We start from the raw sequence: 18720 nt of genomic DNA on the forward strand, positions 1-18720 counted from the left end.
TCCATCCCATAGTAACAGCATCCCCTAGGGGGCGCTGTTACTGTGAGAAGGATCGTAACTAGTGCATGTGGCACATGGAGACCAGCAATGTAAGTATCTGATTACCCTCTCTGCCTCGAATACTTTCAGCCAGAGACCCTGAACAAGCATATACAGATGAGGTGTTTCTGACATTGTCAGAACTAACAAGATTATCTGCATGCTTGCTTCTGGTGTAAATCAGACACTACTTAAGCCAAATAGATGAGCTGGGCTGCCACTGGTATTTTTTAAAAGGAAACAAATATGGCAGCCTCCATATCACTCTTAAGTTAACTATGGTTAACTTTAAATGCTCCTTTGCATTAAAATATGTATGTTTCTGTGGAAAAATGCACTGCACATGAGTGCACAAGTATGTACACGATATGTATTTGTGTGCTGAAAATGCATTCACTTTCAAAGCGCATGCAAATTGTGAGCGTGTTTAGCTGGAATTGATTCGATGGTTGAAGTAAAGCTTGTGTAAGGGCTCAAACCCACTAGCAGCCTTTACTAAGCACTAGGGACTTGAAAAGCTCTTGCTAATGCAATGCTGTGGGGGATTTTTATAAAATCACATCTCTTTAGTGGGATCACACCCATAGCATTACATTAGCAAGAGCTTTTCAGATCACAAGTGCATAGAAATGGCTTAGTAACATAATGCTAGTGGGTTCCAGGCCTAACTTCAGTTCTCCCTGTACATTCCATTTTAGTAAATCACCATCTTATCTCAGCTCTGAGTCTTTCAGAGATCCCAGATTAACCACTAAAGGTAGCCATACACTGCTCGATTTGCCATCAGATTCGACCAACAGATAGATCCCTCTCTGATCGAATCTGATCAGAGAGGGATCGTATGGCTACTTTTACTGCAAACAGATAGTGAACCGCTTTCAGCCTGAAACCGTTCACAATCTGTTGTGGTGGTGGTGGTGCTGCTGCCGCCGCTTCATCCACCCCCCCTCCCCCGCCATCACCGCATACATTACCTGCTCCGCCGGCGCAACTGCCCCCGGTCACCGCTGCTTCCGTCTCCGCTCTGGTCTCCAGGTCCGGCATGCTTTACTTCTTCCTGCCCGGCAGGAAGTTTAAACAGCAAAGCGCCCTCTACTGAAGCATGCCTGAGACCAGACCAGCGCGGAGACGGAGCAGCGGTGACCTGGGGGCAGTCGTGCCGGCGGAGCAGGTAATGTATGCGGGCTCTATTGCGTCGGTCGTCGGGTACTCGAACGCCGCTAGCTATGCGCTTCCTACCTGCGAGCGATCGACGGTAATTTTCTGCACGGAGCGATCGACGGGATCGGACGAAATGGATCGAAATTTGGCGTGTTGCGGGAACGAAGTGACAGCAGATTCGATCCCAGTGATCGAATCTGCTGTAGATCTGGCGGGAATCGGCCTAGTGTATGGCCAGCTTTAAGGTCGACGCTAATTGAAATCTACGCCCTGTTTTGATGCAGATTTGGCTGCCACGGCATAGATTTTAATTCACCGATGCCGCACGTTCTTGGCGCTTTCGTTGATCCTGACTATCTCGCCGCAGCTCACTGGCTCAGCCGTCTATATTGGCAGAGTCCTGTGAGCCAGTCAGGAGCTGATTTCATTGGCTCCTGACCCTGTCTATCAACATAAGCAACTCTCATTGGCTTACATGGATAAAGCCAGCCAATGAAAGTGGCTCCTGACTGGCTCACAGGAACTCTGCCATCATAGAGACGGCAGAGTGGCTGGCTAAGGATCCTGGCGTGAGGAGTGGCTGGCGGTTGCGCTGGGTATGTGCAGCGATTCGTTGGTGTTCTGCCGTTTCTGGTACCAGGTCTCTGGTCCTTAAGGGGGCAGAGACCGCTGGTACGTAAGTGGTTAAGTGCTGTAAGCTGTATATAAACCTGCCGCTAGATTTAAAGATACTTCAATGTACCTGGAAGAGTAACCCAAGAGTAAAGGTGGCCATACACTTATAGATTTGCAGCACATTCAACCATCACATAGATTCCTGCCAGATGCCTGTCAGGTCAAATCTGACAGGAATCAATCTGATGTGTGCCACACGCTAGGAATACATTTCACAATGAAATTTGTTGAAAATCGATCGAAATGCAGTGTTGCGCTATTCGATCCAATGCAACCCTATGTGCCATCAATCTGCTAGCAGCCTATCGACCTAGATTTTCTGTCCGTACCAATCAAAATCGGTCAGAAATCGGTCGATCGATCATGCTTCCTGCTGCATTGATTTTTAGCAGATTCGATCAGAGTGATCGAATCGGCCATACATTTATGGCAGAAATCGACCAGTGTATGGGTAGCTTAAGTCAATGGGAAAGTTCTCACTAGGGAATGTGTGCCAACTGTTACGATGCCTGATAAGTTTTTATACGCACAAAGGCCTTACATATAGAGATGTCTATATCTGTGAATCCCAGACTAACACGTCTCTGTGGCCCAGGTAAGGTGGACATTCCAGCTTAAGAGTGTCTATGTAACAAAGCACAACTGGTAATAAAAACCCTATCCTTCCTTAGAAGCAATGATACATGTTTGACACCACGATGTGTCATTGCTTATAAGGGGGAATAAGAATTTTTACTCATTCATTGTTATACATAAATAAGTTGTGTATTGTTGTGTAGACACCCGTGATCTGCTATTAATTGCATTGTTTATTATCTCTCGTTGGCTTCCCAAGCAATGGGTAAACATGGCTGTGGAGTCGGGCCAAAAATCACCCAACTCTGACTCCGCAAGCCCAGTGGGAAAACTCTACAACTTGAATGGAGAAGTGCTCCTTTTTTCATGATTCATGGACATTCCAGCTTCCTGACCTCTTCTGAATTGTCCTTGTATCTCTCCCAATTCACATCTACCACAGTGTTTTTAGACGGAAGCACATTGAACCACACAGTGCTGCCCTTCAGCACTTTCTGGGAGTTTCACATCCCCACCAATAGACACATCCTCATAGTATTTTAAAGTATTTTTCAGTCTTTCCCATTACAGTATAAATGTTTACAAGGTACAAACTCTTACTGTAACTGATACTAAACTGTAAAGCTATGCACAGACATGAGATGACCACCTCCATGACCTCATGGATTAGTAGACAGCCTCTCGGTGCTGCAGACCTCTCACAGCCAACCCTTCTCAAGGCTAAGGCTAGGTCCCCACTTGAGCTGGACACTAACAACCAGTGGGAGCAGTCAGTGAATCCGCCAATGGTCTGTTTGTGGATCAGTTGGTGCCCAGGGAAGATGGGTTTCCACCATAGCCTGGAAACTGTAGGTTTTTCATTGTGGTTAAACGGGCATAAATAGAATCGGCCCTTACCCAATTTGGATTTTGCTGTGCCAGTTGCTGCAGTGCTTGTTGCAAAGAGGGAGTCTGTTTTCAGACTATCATCTCATGTCTGTAGGTACTTGAAAATGAAACTACTGTGTAAGCCTCATGTTTATTCCTGATGTGATCATGTGACTAGCTCCCTGGCCCTCCTTGTGGCAGTCTCCCTCTGTCTGTCCTGTGTATATAGTTCAGCATAGAGTGGTGTACTGTATATTGGTGAAGGTGTCTGTTCTATGTTTAGTATATTAGGCATATACATTGAATGCTGCATGTAGTTGTGTTATAGAGTATCGTTGCTGTTGTTGTGTGTGTGCATGCTGCCTGACAATCCCCTTCTGTTCTAGATCCGGAAAGGCATCTCTGCCTCTTCTGTGCCCTTCCCCCCTTTGTCCTCCCCTCTGTTCTCTGGACCTCCGGACAATACCCGGAACATGGTGATGTACCCCCCTCCTTTGTATTGACATTTACTAATTATTAGAAGTCAATAATACATGTTGATGGTACTCATTTTAAGGTTAAACTTGCAACAACTTGTATATTTAACGTGTGTACTAGTAAACCAAGATCTACCCTTCGTATTTCTGAAGCTGAAATGTGTCAAGGATTGTTTATGCACTCTAGTGGTTGAATTATGTAAAAGATGCAATGAAATGGTTAATGTAAAAAAGTTCCCTAATTTCACAATATTTATATGTAGTAATAAAAATTGGTTTATAAGATATTCATAGTTTTGAGCTGATACAAATTTTATGTTAATTTTATGGACCTGAACTTCACTTGTCAGTACAGCAAAGTTCCCGTTATCCGAAATTCAGGCAACCAGAAGTCTCAACTAACCGGCATGCCTGAGGGATAACCGACACCTTTTTTGGGGGACTTTCTGAAGGGGGCTGGCAGGCTCTGAAATACTTACCGAGCCTCCAGCGCGGCGTAGCTGCCTCCATCTATCTCCCCGTGGGCTCCCGGCATCTGTGTACGGAAGCCGTAGTGTCACATGACCCAATGCAGGTCAGCTGACACTCTGGATTCCATGTACTGGGGAAGCTGGAGAGCTGCTCTGAAACTGTGGGGAGATAGAGGGAGACTGCCAGACATCGCTGGAGCATTAGTAAGTATTTGAGGGGGAAGATAGACTCTATTTTGGCCCGTTGCTCAAGCAACCAGCAAGCACATGTATCCGGCGTCAGGCGATCCCCGCTGTTGCTGGATCTCTGGGACTTTGCTGTGTAATAAAAAAAAAATGCTATCTGTATCGTATCTTTCATCCATTTACAATTTATTGCAATAATCCGTGAAATGACATACCTCATGAGTCCTTAAACTACTGAATAAAATGCCAGATGAGGTAAAAATCTTAGTGAATTGTCATGCAGTTTTTCTGTAAATTAGGGCCGATTCACGCTTATTAAAAATATTTACCCATTCGGACATTTGTTTTTTCAACCCTTTGAGGACTGTAGGCTTACACCCCCTAGTGACCCGGCAATTTTTTACAATTTAGGCCACTGCAGCTGTAAGGGATCACTGCAGGGCCGTACAACTCAGCACACAAGTGATTTCCCCCAAACCCCCACCTGCCAATTTCTGCCCACCAACTGAGCTTTCTGTTGGTGGGCTCTGATTCCTGCCGGCATGTTTATTTATTTAACTAGGAGGAACTTTTAGCATCCAGTATGGTTTGCATGCAAAGTATATTATACTATCTGTCTGTCTGTCTGTCTGTCTGTCTGTCTATGTATGTATATATGTATATATATATTATAGTATAATATACTTTGCATGCAAACCATATTGGAAGCTAAAGTTCCTCCTAGTTTAATAAATGTTAGCACTTGTCTTGGATGCAGGGCATGCATTTTTCAGTCTGGCAGAGGCGGTGTATGCCTGTGCGATTAACCATTCAATTGCAACATGTGTTTAGGGATGTGCAGCCTTTCCCCCCACCTTTCCTTAACTTTGTAACTGTCAGGTTAGCTGCTCCCAGCCCCTCCTCCTGAGTTTCCTGTTTGCATGATAAGTAGTAGCAGATTTGCATATGATTTGCATCTGAATTGAATGCTAAGTGTGCAGAAAATCTATTTAGGTGCTGCACGCTGAGCTGGTGGTCATTTCAGATGCAGCCTTAGTGGTATGCGCTGGCGTTCTCCTCGCTGTTTATTTATTTATTGGTTTGTTTTTTAATAAATATAGCTATTTTTCTTTTTAACCACCTTGGCGGTAATGAAGAGCTCAGGTCGTCCATTACCGCCGCGGTGGATGTCTCAGGCCCTGGAGGGTCTTTTTTTTTTTTTACCAAATTTTCGGAGGGATGTAGCTAGCACTTGGCTAGCTACATCGTCCCTCCGATCGCCGCTGGCTCACTCTGATCCCCCAATCGCCGCTGTTTTATACATACAAAACCCATCCCGGAGCCCGCGCCAGCGCAGCCTCTCCATAGCCTCCAGGGGTCGCTATGGCGGCGATGGGAACTGCTCATGGCATTGATGACGGGCGGGAGTGTAGCTAGCCTAGTGCTAGCTACACTAAGTTAAACCAATTTATTTTTTAAAAAAAAAAATCCACCCGTGGCCACAATAAATAGAATGCCAGGGTGGTTAATACCCAGCCCTTCCTCCCCCCGCCAGCCAATCACAGCGATCGACTGTCATAGTCATCAGCCTATGACAGCCGATCGCTTCTGTGCCTCCCCAGTACAGCGCTGCTGTAGATTGCAGCGCTGTACAATGTAAATAGACAGTCTAACGGTCTCCGAGCGGGAGACTGATGACGTGCGCAATCTCCTGCAAAACTGATTCCCAGGACTTCACGCCAAATGGTGTTGAGCGGTCCCGGGGATGCTGCCGCGTTCACATCAATTGCCGTGTAGCCGTCCGCAACTAGTTAAGCTCCACTCAGCGCAGGAAGTGGATCCTAATGTTAAAAATAGGATCCGCTTCCACTTGTTAAAAAATGGATTCGTTTGATGCGTTGTATTAAATGTAGCATACATCTTACCAGAATGACCGTGTTGTGTTAAACTTGCCGCATTTTACCAAAATGACTAAGAAAATGCATGCGATGAAAGCCTATCAGAACGGACAGTGTCCGTTCTCACTGGGCTAGTCGCTGCCTCTGCTTCCCCCACTTTGATCGCCGCCGAGACGTAAATACTCACGTCTCTCCGGTTCCGATGCTGCCATATCCTCCTCTCGGGTCTGGGGACACAGAACGGTGGCCAGCAGAAGCATGGGGATCCCCATAGGGTTGCAAAAGGCCAATGGGAATCCTCAGCGACAGAGAGAATTCTCATTGGTAAATTATCCGTGTTGCTAAGGAAAATTGGTCTACTGTCTCCTATGGGGAACCCTGTGCCCCTACTGGACTGCAGGCTGTTTGCTGAGGGACTGAGCGGTAACGAGACATGTGGATGCGTGGACTGAGCATTCTGCAGCAAGTGGATGCAAAAAGGATGGAGCGCATTCGCGCTGTGTTCATTTTGCACCCACTCAAGTGTTAACCAACTCTTACCGAACTGTCTCAAGATCTATACAAGAAAGGAGGAGGCGTGCTCCATGGTGCATTCGCTGAGAAAAACTTTTATTGCACAAAATTAAAATTATACTCACAAGATGTCGATAAAACGCTTATCAGCGGAGTTGCCCTTCCGCTTAGTACCTTGGTGGCTTGGTCCGCACGCGCTCTGGCCAGGAGCCCAGTTTCCCAATGTTGATAGAGCCCTGCTCGCGGAGGAAGTGGGCGGTGCTTACTCCAGACGTGCCTCTTGCGTCATTACGCGTTTCAGCGCACAGCGCCTTCGTCAGCAGGATGTGGTGCGTTTCATTTGACTCAGATACTTCCTCCTTCGGATTTCGAACCACCTGGTCCCGAATTTATCTGCCAGTACTAGTCTGTAGGGCCACTGGCTTCCCATGAAGGATTATAAACTCTACAGTATGTCTTATTGCAAGATATTTGACCTGTAGTTTATATGTTGCGTCACAGTCACTACATCTGTCTACAGTATTTATGGCAACATCTGTAGAGTGTAAGAATGTCTGAACACACTTTCGGCCATTAACTTTAAAGTAAATCTACCGTATATACTCGGCTATAAGTCAAGAAATTTAGGACTGACTCAAAGTTTAAAAGTGGGGGGGTGGACTTATACGTGAGTAGTCCTAAATTTCCCAACTTATAGCCAATATGCCATTGTGCCCCCTCCGTCCCACCCACCATCACCCAATGGGAGCCGTCTGCATTAATGCCCTACTTGCGCTTTGTAATCCTGTGGCAAAGTGATTCCCACGGCAGAAGCAGTCACCCCCCATCAGCGTGCACTGCTTTCTCTCTTCTCCTTTCACTCGCGCTGACCTCCGTGCTTTAGCGTAGCCCCGCCTCCTGATGTCAGACGGAGCGACGCTAAAGCACGGAGGTCAGCGCGAGTGAAGGGAGAGAGGAAGCAGCGCACGCTGATGAGGGGTGAAGCCTTCTGCCGTGGGAATCGCTTTGCCACAGGATTACAAAGCGCAAGTAGGACATTGATGCAGACGGCTCCCAGGATTACAAAGCGCAAGTAGGAAATTTATACAGAGGCTCCCATTGGGTGATGGTGGGTGGGAGAGGGTAATTATAAGCCTCAAATGCTTGGGTGATGGTGGGAATGAGGGGTGCAATGGAGACAGGGTCAGGAACCCCCTATGGGTGATGGTGGGTGGGAGGGGTGATTTAGAGGCAGCAAACATGTGGGTGATGGGTGGTGGGAGGGAGGTGGTAATTAAATGCATCAAGTGTTTGGGTGATGGTGGGAGGGAGGGATGGGGGAATTACAGGCAGCATGGCTAGGAAAAATGAAAAATTCCAGCTTATGAGGGTCAAATATTGGGGTCGACTTATAAACGAGGTCGACTTGTATCCGAGTATATACGGTAACTTTCAAGGATGTAAATCATTTTTACTCTGTTTATTGGTTTTCTAAGGACTGAGTGACAGAGTTTATCTTTAGTTTTCTCAGTGATGTACAAGAGAAGGGGAAATGCAGGTTGAGGAAAGTGTCTTGTGGATGATCAAAAAGCGCAGACATTACATTATGTTTAACAAGCTTCTCTTTTGCAGTCTGTTAAGGCAGATCGACATGGCAGTGGAGCAGACAGCGACTACGACAATACCCAAAGCACAGAAACTAGTACTGGGTGAGTACTCACCAGGGAAAGCTATTCATGTATTTCTTTATGTGTTTGTTAGAGTTTCCCCCCAGTGGTTACTTTAATGTTTAAATATTTGTGAACATAATTTACAAGAACCAAGCAAAGGACATCTGAACTGAGAGGGAGGTTGCCATATGCAAATTAAATGCAATCTCTTCATTGGTCTAGAACACAGGTATTGAACTCCAGGCCCGGAGAGCCAGATCCATGCCAGTGTTTAGGATGGACTGAGAAATGGAGAAATGTGTTCTACCTGATGGACCACACCTTTCCTGATTCAGACCCATCAATTAATTTGAGCTGTGTCAAAAATGTGTGAGGACCATGCCTCACACATTTTTTCGAGGGCCGAAGGACCGTTTTGACATCCCTGGTCTAGAACGTGTTTGCAGAAAGATACAATTTGTCTGCCTTGTTTTTATGCTTGTGGTTCTGCATTATATCTGTTTCTTGGACTTCGGTTTCAGCATGGAAGGACGGAGGTTCTTGGATCTGTCCAGAGATGAAGATTTCCATGCAGATTCTGAAGATGTAGAAATAGAGTTGGACCCGGCGTTACCCAGCACAGAGGACGTCATCCTGAGGACAGAGCAAGTGACCAAAAACATCCAGGAGCTCCTCAGAGCTGCCCAGGAATTCAAACATGACAGGTGAGGGAAGAGAACCTTGCGCTTCCACCTCTGCCCCTCAGTTAGTTGCTCTAGGCAGAATCCTTAGATGATAAAGTTATTATTATCATTCGATCAGATGGAATTTAGAAAATATAGATCCTTCTCAAAACACCATAAGTCACAGCCAACACCGGTCAGAGATTATACCGGTCAGTGGCCACAGCTTTTATCGGAAATTGCATTTAACTACACTGTTAGATTTTTTTATTAGACTTGATATTAGCCAGTTTTGTCCAACTTCATGGGCAGGGGGCATGGCTGGTAATGGATTTTTCAGCTGTGGGGCAGAGCATCAATGGCATGGCTTTGGGGGCGGAGCCAAGAGTGAACAAGAGGCGGGCCTGCCAGAGGAGGAACTGACACAAAAATAGTCCGAGCAAGGGAGTGCGGCCCGCGGCAAAGAAATCTAAACTTTTAATAAAGTATTTTATTAGATTTAAAATACAACACAAACAGTAGTGTTACAACATAGCATAGTAATGCTATATACATAAGCTGATCTGAACTAGATAACCCTCACCATGGCTGGGAATCGGGAGTCAGACCAGTGTGTGTACAGCAGCCACACAATATCTGCTAAAGATCCTGCATACCAGATCTTTAGTGGCCCCTGGTGTCCGGGTACTGCACAATCTATTTGTTCTCTCTGCTCCTTTGCATACCGCTCGTTCTCCCTCTGCCCCCTTGCACAGCAACAGACGTATCACTAACCAGGAGGCTGATGAGGCATCTGTACTCTGTCACCCAAGGGATGGTGTACCAATCCCTGCTGGGCGACAGAGGGCGTCTGAAGATACCCCCCCCCCCCCCCCCCGCCCCCCATGACATTTGAAATGAGTAACAGAAAAAGTAGACATTTTTATCAATGTGCTCCATTTTGAACAAAATATAGATCAAAACTCTGTAGAGAAAAGTTGTTCTTTTCTGTACATTGAACCTCATCTGCCTTATAGATGCAGCATTTACTGTAAGCTGTCTTCTGGTTTGGGCTGAAGCAGAGTTGTGCCGGATTTTTAGAGAGAACTCCATATCAGAATTATTTCAGATAAAGGATAGGTTCAGTTATTCAGGGAATGGAATGACAGTGTGACTTCTTAAAGGACAACTGTAGTGAGAGGGATATGGAGGCTGCCATATTTATTGCCTTTTAAGCAATACCAGTTGCCTGGCTGCCCTGCTGATCATCTGCCTTTAATGCTTTTAGCCATAGACCCTGAACAAGCATGCAGCAGATCAGGTGTTTTTGATATTATTGTCAGATCTGACAAGATTATCTGCATGCTTGTTTCTGGTGTTATTCAGACACTACTGCAGCTAAATAGATAAGCAGGGCTTCCAGGCAAGTGGTATTGTTAATAAATAAAGTAAATATGGCAACCTCCATATCCTTCTCACTTCAGATGTCCTTTAAAGGGAACCTGAAGCGAGGAAAATTATTTAAAGTAAACACATGACGTAGCTGCAAATGAATATTACATAGTAACCTCACCTTCAGTTCCTCTCAGAAGCTGACCATTTTCTTCTTACAGTGATCCCTTCCAGTTCTGACAATATTTTGTCAGAACTGAAATATACCAGTTGCTGTCAGTTATATATCAGCAGCTGTCAATTACAACTGAATGTGCAAGGTAATGTCCATGTTTCCTATGGCTCAAGTGGGTGATATTACAGTATAACCGTGTGCTGACCAGGAAGCTGTTATGGGGTAATGGCCATTTTTTAAAAATGGAGGACGGAGAATTCCATTGATCACAGTGGACAAATGGGACGCAGGAGAGGAGAAAGAGAGTGAGGAGTTGACTACACAGGAGGTAAGTATGACCTGTGTATGGTTATTTTGACTTTTAATTTTCCGTTCAGGTTCTCTTTTAGTGTTTACAGTTACTGTTTCTAGGCTTGCTTAATAGCTGTACTTTACTTAATGCATGTCATTAATTGTCCCGTATTTTTTTTTTTCTTCTAGCTTTGTACCTTGCTCAGAAAAGATTCACTCAGCAGTTACAGAAATGGCATCACTTTTCCCAAAGGTAAACCGTTTTGACCAATGAAGGCCAATAGTTTTAGCCTGAGGAAAATCTAAACAGTGTACAGGTACTGGCCATACAACCCCACCCCCTCACCTACCTGGCCATACACTCTTCCCTCCCACCTACTTACCTTGTCGTACACCCTCCTCTCCAACGCTCCTACCTGGTCATACTCCTTTCCTTCCCACAATTGTACTCCCTCCCATTTCTTTGAAATTGCCAAGACCTAGGCTCAAAAAGCATTACTGGATGCTGTGAAGCAAAAAACAGGTGATGTTACCAAACAATTTGCGAAATGTCAATTCACTGAGGCTTTTAATGCATGGAAAATTAAAATTACCAACTAGTGAGGTAAATTCCCCATAAATATTCATTCACAAAGAAATTCACAAAGAAATGTTTGATATTTTACCTTCAGCCTGGATCTCGGTAACTAACAAACAGCCATTTGTGAGGTTATATAACAGAGGAAACCAGCTGAGAAAACGAAACTCTTCAAAAGAAAGTTAATTAAAAATGGTTTCCTAATTTCACATGTGCTGTACAACATAAATCCACATTTGGGCCTGTACACACTGCTGCGCTTTAAAAATCTCATGCGATTTTAAAATCGCAAAGCCTTCATAAGAACAGAAAAAACGCATCGCACCAGTGTGTACAGGTCTTCACGCTTTTCATGATTTTTCAAAAGACTTTGCAATTACAAAACACATGCGATTTTAAAAGCGCAGCAGTGTGTACAGGCCCTTATATATTTTTTCAATAGCAATTAAAAATCGGTAATAAGATGCAAATGATTTCAAGCTGATAATGTTATGTTTATTTAATGAAGCTTGGACTTGCAGTTTACTTGTCAGTATAAAAAAAACTGCTATCTGTATCCCAACTGGCTTCCATGTCCCATGCATTGCAATACTTCATCAAACACTGAATAAAATACCACATCAATACGTAAAATAACGAATCAAATACCACATGAGGTAAAAACCTTTGTGAATTGTCATGCAGTTTTTCGGTAAATTACCAAACTGTTACAGCATGTGTGAAAATCTTAGTGAATACTGAAAAGAAATAATTTTTTACAGCATGAGGTAAATTACCGAACTTGAATTTTTTCCGAACACGTCTGAGTAAATTGAAGCCATTGAGAAAACTGTTCTGTCAGTAGAGTAAAGGCTCGTACACACTCTCAACCAAACTGCTTGATTATAATCTGATTTTAGTCTGTTGAACGACAATCAGGCATGTGCACGTGTGCAAACAACTAAATGACCACCTGATAATAGGAGGTTTGCCCAATCCAACCATCAGATCTACTCACATGACTGTTATGCTGATACTGTGCAGTTGGCCGTGTGTGTACAAGTCGTTTGAATGACATGTGCTTGTTTTGAATGCAGCCATTTGCAGTCTGTCATTCTGCTTGTTTGCGCAGTATGTAAATGAGTTGGTCGTTCAGTCGGGTTTGGTCATGTGGACGCACAGGTCGTGTCAACGTCTGGTTGTACCGTTAGTCATGTCATCCTGTTGGTCGTGCATTTGTTGAATGTGTGTACTAGGCTTAACAAATAGTGCTTCAACAATATAAGACCAATGATGGAGCTTACCAGTAAACACATGAACATACATGCCCCTGTAGGGCCCAAGTGTATCCCTTAGAGAGAATAGGAACAAGGAGTTGCATTTTTACTTACCTGTTGGGTCATCGCTTGTCCCTGAATTTTCCTTCTATCTCCTTTAGAAGCCTGCACTGGAGACGGTACGATCCTCCTTGAGACTTCTCAACGCCAGTGCTTACCGACTACAAAGTGAGTGCCGCAAAACTGTGCCTCCAGAACCAGGGGCTTCTGTAGACTACCAGCTTCTAACACAACAGGTCATCCAGTGCGCCTACGACATTGCCAAGGCTGCCAAACAGCTAGTTACCATCACCACCCGAGAGAAGAAGCAGTGACCTTTGTGTGATCGCCGTATGTCCTGCTCTACAGGGCGCTTCTCTTTCCTAACGTTGCAGCTTCCAAAACTTCTTCCAAAGGACACTGGTGACTCCCTACAGCCATTAGATGTACCTGTGGCTTCTACACTCCTGGAAACCAATGTGACATTTGCCTTTTTCCGGCACTCAGATGTTAATTGTTCGGTCCCTCTTGTCCGCAACAAACTATAGACTTGACCCTGCCTTTACCTTCTTGAATTGTAGAGTTTATTCCTTTCCAGAACACTGCACACTTACACATGTGTGTAAACCGTTTAGGTTGCTACTTCTAGAAAGCATATGGTCCAAGGAATTGTCTTGTGGTAGGACAGTCCGTCCTTTTGTCATGGTTCGTAGTAAACTTGGGCCAATAGGCTTATTGTACATGAGCTCAGCCAAATGTCTTTTAGCTACATGATGTTTACATAATGGATCCAGAGGTATGCCCTCAAGGGGTCGCTAAGCACAATAATGTTCTGGTCCACAAGGATGGTGTATATGGGATACTTCCACTCCCTGTTGTAACTGGATGTGTTAAACAAACAAAACAAAAAAGGCTCATTATTCAGATTGTAGCAGGACCCCAGATGTGGTGTGAATTATAAATATTCATAATTCAGACACAACGGGGTCTCCTATGTCCCTTTTACAGTTCTGCTGTAGATGTTAGGATAATGCTCCACATATCCAAATATAGAAAAGTGTCCTGTTTGTAACATACAGCAAGGGATTTATGCAGATCTGCAAGGTTATTGATTAAATTAAGCATCATAGCCATATTTTATGCATTTCTGTCATCTGGCTAATTTTGTGACTTGAGTCAATGAACCTGACTGACAGAAAGCAGTTTGAGAGACTGGACTGGTGCAGTTAATAGCAATGCGGCACCTGTCAGTGCAGGCCTCTGATCCTGCACCCATCACTTACGGCAATGTATTTACCAAATTTAACCGGACACGGAGTCTGTATAAAATAAGCTGTCTATTTCGTGCCACAGTACAATCCTGCTTATTCTCAACCAAACCCTGTAATACATTGCCATGGAAGGGTAATTGTGGAGAAGAAATGAATGAGGCCAACTTAGACATACACTGGAAACTGTATATATATGTATACATATATATAATATATTATAAACATCTCTTTTTGTTATTGGGTTGGTAAGGGGCTTACTATAGAAGACTGTTCAAGTATTTGGTCTATAACCACTTTAAAGTGCATCCATCACTAGTTAAAACCATGTGGACAGATTATTTTAAGACAGCAGAGGAAGGATCCTGTTGCAGCAGTGACCTAAGAGTGGAACACAAGAATTCTGCAAAGACTCTATGCAAAGTGCTGGGGCAGGTGTGCTTTCAGTACAAAGTAGACTTTAGCAGTGTAATCTCATACTGTCTGGTCTGAAGATTCTCTGGGACTCTTCTCTGTTGTCTTAAAGCACCCTGTCACTAGTTCACTTGGTTTTAAACAAGTGAAAGGTGTAGTTTTAAGCTCATTGAAAAGCAGAATAAATCTTGCTGGGCCTTGGTGTCTGAACCATCAGGCTGTTTCAATGACAGGCAGAGCATGCTGGGAAATGCCATTCTGTGGGGAAGATGCTTATGCTCCACACGTTAGTACGTGCCATTGTTTGTAGCCTGAAATGGCCAAATTAGCAGGGAGCTTTTTTTCTTTTCTTTTTTTTTCTTGTTTCCTATTTTATTTTATTTGAAAAGATGATTTGGTCCTGTGTTTACTTCCTGTGTGCAGTAAATGTCACAAGGCTAAGTCTTCCTAAACTCTCTTCTGTTCTTTGCACTGAACGTTTCTTTGTTTGCGCCCCCTGGCTGTTGCAGAGAGGATTACGCCATGACATGCCTTGCTTGTGATATTGCCAGTTTATTTTGCTTGTTCTGTTAATCATAAGCAAAGGCAGCAAATCGGAGCACCCTGCAGCAAAACAGTTGTCAGAGCTGTGGTCAGAAAGAGATACATTTTAATTGGCAGCTTTAGGCTATTGTTTTTTTTTCTGTTTGCCTTATTAATCATGCCTTCAGCTGTCCATACACAGATCCATAGTGCCCCAATTCAGCAAGAGATCAATCACTCTCGATTTGCAGGGTAGAAATCTATCTAACTCCTTGCACCTCTTATCCAGGTTTCGCAGAAATCTGACAGAGAATGAATGAAACTGCTTTTCCACTAGCTTTGTACTTCTCAGTGCAGTACAAAGCTATACAGCCATGGAATAAAATTTATTTCCATTCCTATTCCATTTCATAAATTGTTCAAAATAGACAGGTAATTTATTATTTGGGCTTGCTTGGCTTAAAGAGAACCAGAGCCGAAGCACCCTCAGGTATTTTACCATATATATCAATGGGAATATAACAGTAACCCCCTACTCTGCTCTTTGTTTAATTTTTCACTGCTCAGTCTTCTTGTTCAGCTCTGATAAAATGTCAGACTGAACATTCAGCAGTGTTCTCCCCCAAAAAATTTTCCAGCTGGGTGGCATGAAAAAGTAGCCGGGTGGTTTGAAAAAGTAGCCGGGTGTGGAGAGATGAGAGAATGCAGCGCTGGCGCTTCTCTGCTCAATTCTGCTTAAAGCATAGGAGGAGGTGAGCCGATGACAGCCGGGTGCTTACCAAAAATAGCCGGGTGGAGCTCCCGACTAAAAGGGCCTGGGGAGAACACTGAGTCTAGCTTTGCCCCATAATAATCATAGCTGACTCCGTCTTCTGTGATGTCTTTTGAAGCCCAAGCCTGCTCCCTCGTGGTTCTGCTTTCCTGCGATGTATCCTCGTAGCAGGAAAGCCGAGCCATGAGGGGACAGGCTTGGGCTTGAAAACACATCACAGAAGACTGACTCATCTATAAAGGACCACAGGAGTGGTCCTTTAACGATGGGTGTTACAACAATGTGACTTCAAGGGGTTCTCTAAGTTATACATGAATATGAGGCCTGCCGTATGGTAGATCCAGCATCTGCAGCGCAGTCCAGAAATGTCAATTTTTCAGGAAAACCCAATCATTTTCAGCTATGCCGATTGAAAACCATACATTTTACAGCACTATATTTGAGCAATCTTTTCCACTGCTGTGTTTGGGAGGTTGAAATGAGCTTCATATACTCGGAAGACTGCATGGATGTTGGAAAGTTTGCCAAAGCTTTATCGGTGAAGTTGCTGTGAGCGGTCATCAATAAAGGCATGGCTTATTAGCAATTCTGCAGCAGCTACTGGTAATTTTGCCTAATTAGTAAGAGGTGTGTCGGTGAACAGATGTGGCTTCTGAAACTGGAGGGTTTAGGACTACTACTAAACTTGCATACTCGCTCAGGTTTAGGAGCCTATTTAGATTAAAAAAAGTAGAGAACCCCTCCAGCAGAGAAACCCTCTCAAAACAAAAAATCGCCATCTCTTTCTCCACCTCATCGCCATATTTATGAAAGTGCAATCAAATTTATTCCATCAGTCAGCGCTTAGATCACTATACAGTAATATTCTAATTTTGCAATCCTTGGCTACATTCACTTTAATGGAGTCATGCTTTGCCAGCTGTGACCATTAATGTTAGTTAGAAAACAAATAGCGCGTAGTCCCCTGCAGCTGCAAAACGCTGTGATTAAGTGTCAAATGGCGTTTGTGAAACCAATACTTTTCACCCACTCCTCCTTGCCACCACAATAGTGGGAGGATCCGTGAAAACATGCCTTTTTAGAAGCATGGCAATTACTGCTGCGATCTGATTTGCTGCAGCAAAGTGGTGGTCTGAAGCCTGGCATATTTGTAAGCAGATAAAAAAAGTTCCTTTTCTTGCGATCAGCTGATTGCCAGGTTTATAGATTGGCCCCTATTAGAGGTATGGCTACAGAATAGCCTGTAGTGCTGTACAATGGTATCCTTCAGCTGTCTGGTAGAGTCTACAAATGAACACCTTGCTCCTCTATTAGACCAGGGTCACACTTAGCAGAATGAGCTTTCCCCATAGAACATATTGGAATACTAATGTGATTCTGCTAAGTATGACCCTGGGCCTGGCCGTAGGAATGATCAATGATCATTGAATGCAAATATTTCTTGCAGGATTATGTAAATGTTTGTGCAAATAAATGCAGCTTGAAAATGCACCAATCAAGTTCCATCTAGGTTTAAATTGATTGGTCCATTTTCAAGCTGCATATGTTTGCATAAAAATGTACATAACCTTGCATGAAATATTTGCATCTCTCATTGAATATTTTATGGATTATCCTCTATCTATGATGTAGTCTACAGCTACAAGACCAGCTAAAACATATCAGCAGGGGGCGCTGTTCACATGTCATCCTTTTTCACCATGCTGCTGGTTTTCAATTCTCAACCTGTTGCCTGTCTGTAAATTCCAACCAGTAACTTTTTTTATGTAATTTTATTGTTTTGATGCTTAAAATGCCATACTCTGCTTATACTGTGGTCTGTTAGACCTCGGTGGTGGGTGTTCTATGTACAAAGATGTGTAATGTACATTTGTATCAAATTAAATAACTAACACTCCTTTGCTTTGTCTCTTATTGAATGCTGAATTATTTTAAATTGGACATGAGGATCATGTACGCATGCAGAAAGGGTGGCATAAAGTACACCTGTTAGCAGAGAGTTATGGTGGCTGTCAACTAAAAGCTCATCTAAGCCTACTTGAATAAACAAAATGCACACAAATAAGGCTAGTGCTGACTAATTCAGTATTGCCCTGATTTGCTCACTCACAATTTTGATTGGTAGCGAGGTAGGCGTCCCCCTCCCAGTCTGTCACTGCTGTCTGTGCTGGGACTGCATTGCCTCTAAAGGTCAATTACCTTATATACTCACATATAAGTCGACTCACGTACAAGCCGAGGTACCCTCTTTTCCCTCCAAAACCAGGAAAAAGTGATTGACTCGTGTATAAGCCTCCTCCACAGTAGCCAGATGTGCCCCCAGTACCAGTCAGCACCCCTCCCCATTTCCAGATGTGCCACAAGAATGATAGTTGTGTCTTAAGATGCCCCCCCCATGAAAAAAAAAATCTGGTTTCGAGACTATGTTAATTTCTGGCCCTGGATCAGTAGAGTTAGAAACACCTGATCGGTGTGTGCCTACTCGTATGATGAATGTACCTGGATAACAGCAATGTACATCTCACTTTACAGAACATATAAACACAATAGGAAATGAGGCATAAACAGACTGTATGTCCTCTGTCAGTCTAACATAACCCAGTAAAGTAAGGATATAAAATGGAAAACTGACACAGCAGAAGTCATAAAACCAATGCTATCCTCGTTTGGACCTCAGTACAATAGCTCTAACCCCCAGTCTCTTAAAGACTACGTACAGTGAAAAAGACAGCCCGTCGTGACATGGCTCTATTTTTAATGATACAGGTCTGTGGGGGTGTCGGGGTTAAATACTACTTATCTGATTGGTCGTAATTCCACCCAGCAGGTAATCACACCGCATTCCCTGAGAATTGCGGCCGTGCCCATCCAATTGTTGGCTGCC

General features: G+C 43.9%; 1 protein-coding gene across 5 annotated transcripts in view; it reads left to right on the plus strand.

Annotated features, from left to right (window-relative positions):
• Positions 1-17736, plus strand: part of GIT1 (GIT ArfGAP 1) — a 209102-nt gene extending 191366 nt beyond the window's left edge. For 4 of the 5 annotated variants that reach the window (XM_068270339.1, XM_068270341.1, XM_068270340.1 and 1 more), the window contains 5 exons: positions 3705-3794; positions 8452-8528; positions 9011-9193; positions 11178-11241; positions 12983-17736. In XM_068270339.1, coding sequence (XP_068126440.1) covers positions 3705-3794; positions 8452-8528; positions 9011-9193; positions 11178-11241; positions 12983-13195 — 627 coding nt within the window. In that variant the 3' untranslated portion in view covers positions 13196-17736. The remainder of the gene's footprint in view (positions 1-3704; positions 3795-8451; positions 8529-9010; positions 9194-11177; positions 11242-12982) is intronic. The other variant, XM_068270342.1, reaches the window with a different exon arrangement.
• The last annotated feature ends 984 nt before the right edge of the window (positions 17737-18720 follow it).

This window comes from Hyperolius riggenbachi, chromosome 2 (assembly GCF_040937935.1).
Source record: "Hyperolius riggenbachi isolate aHypRig1 chromosome 2, aHypRig1.pri, whole genome shotgun sequence".
Lineage (NCBI taxonomy): Eukaryota > Metazoa > Chordata > Amphibia > Anura > Hyperoliidae > Hyperolius > Hyperolius riggenbachi.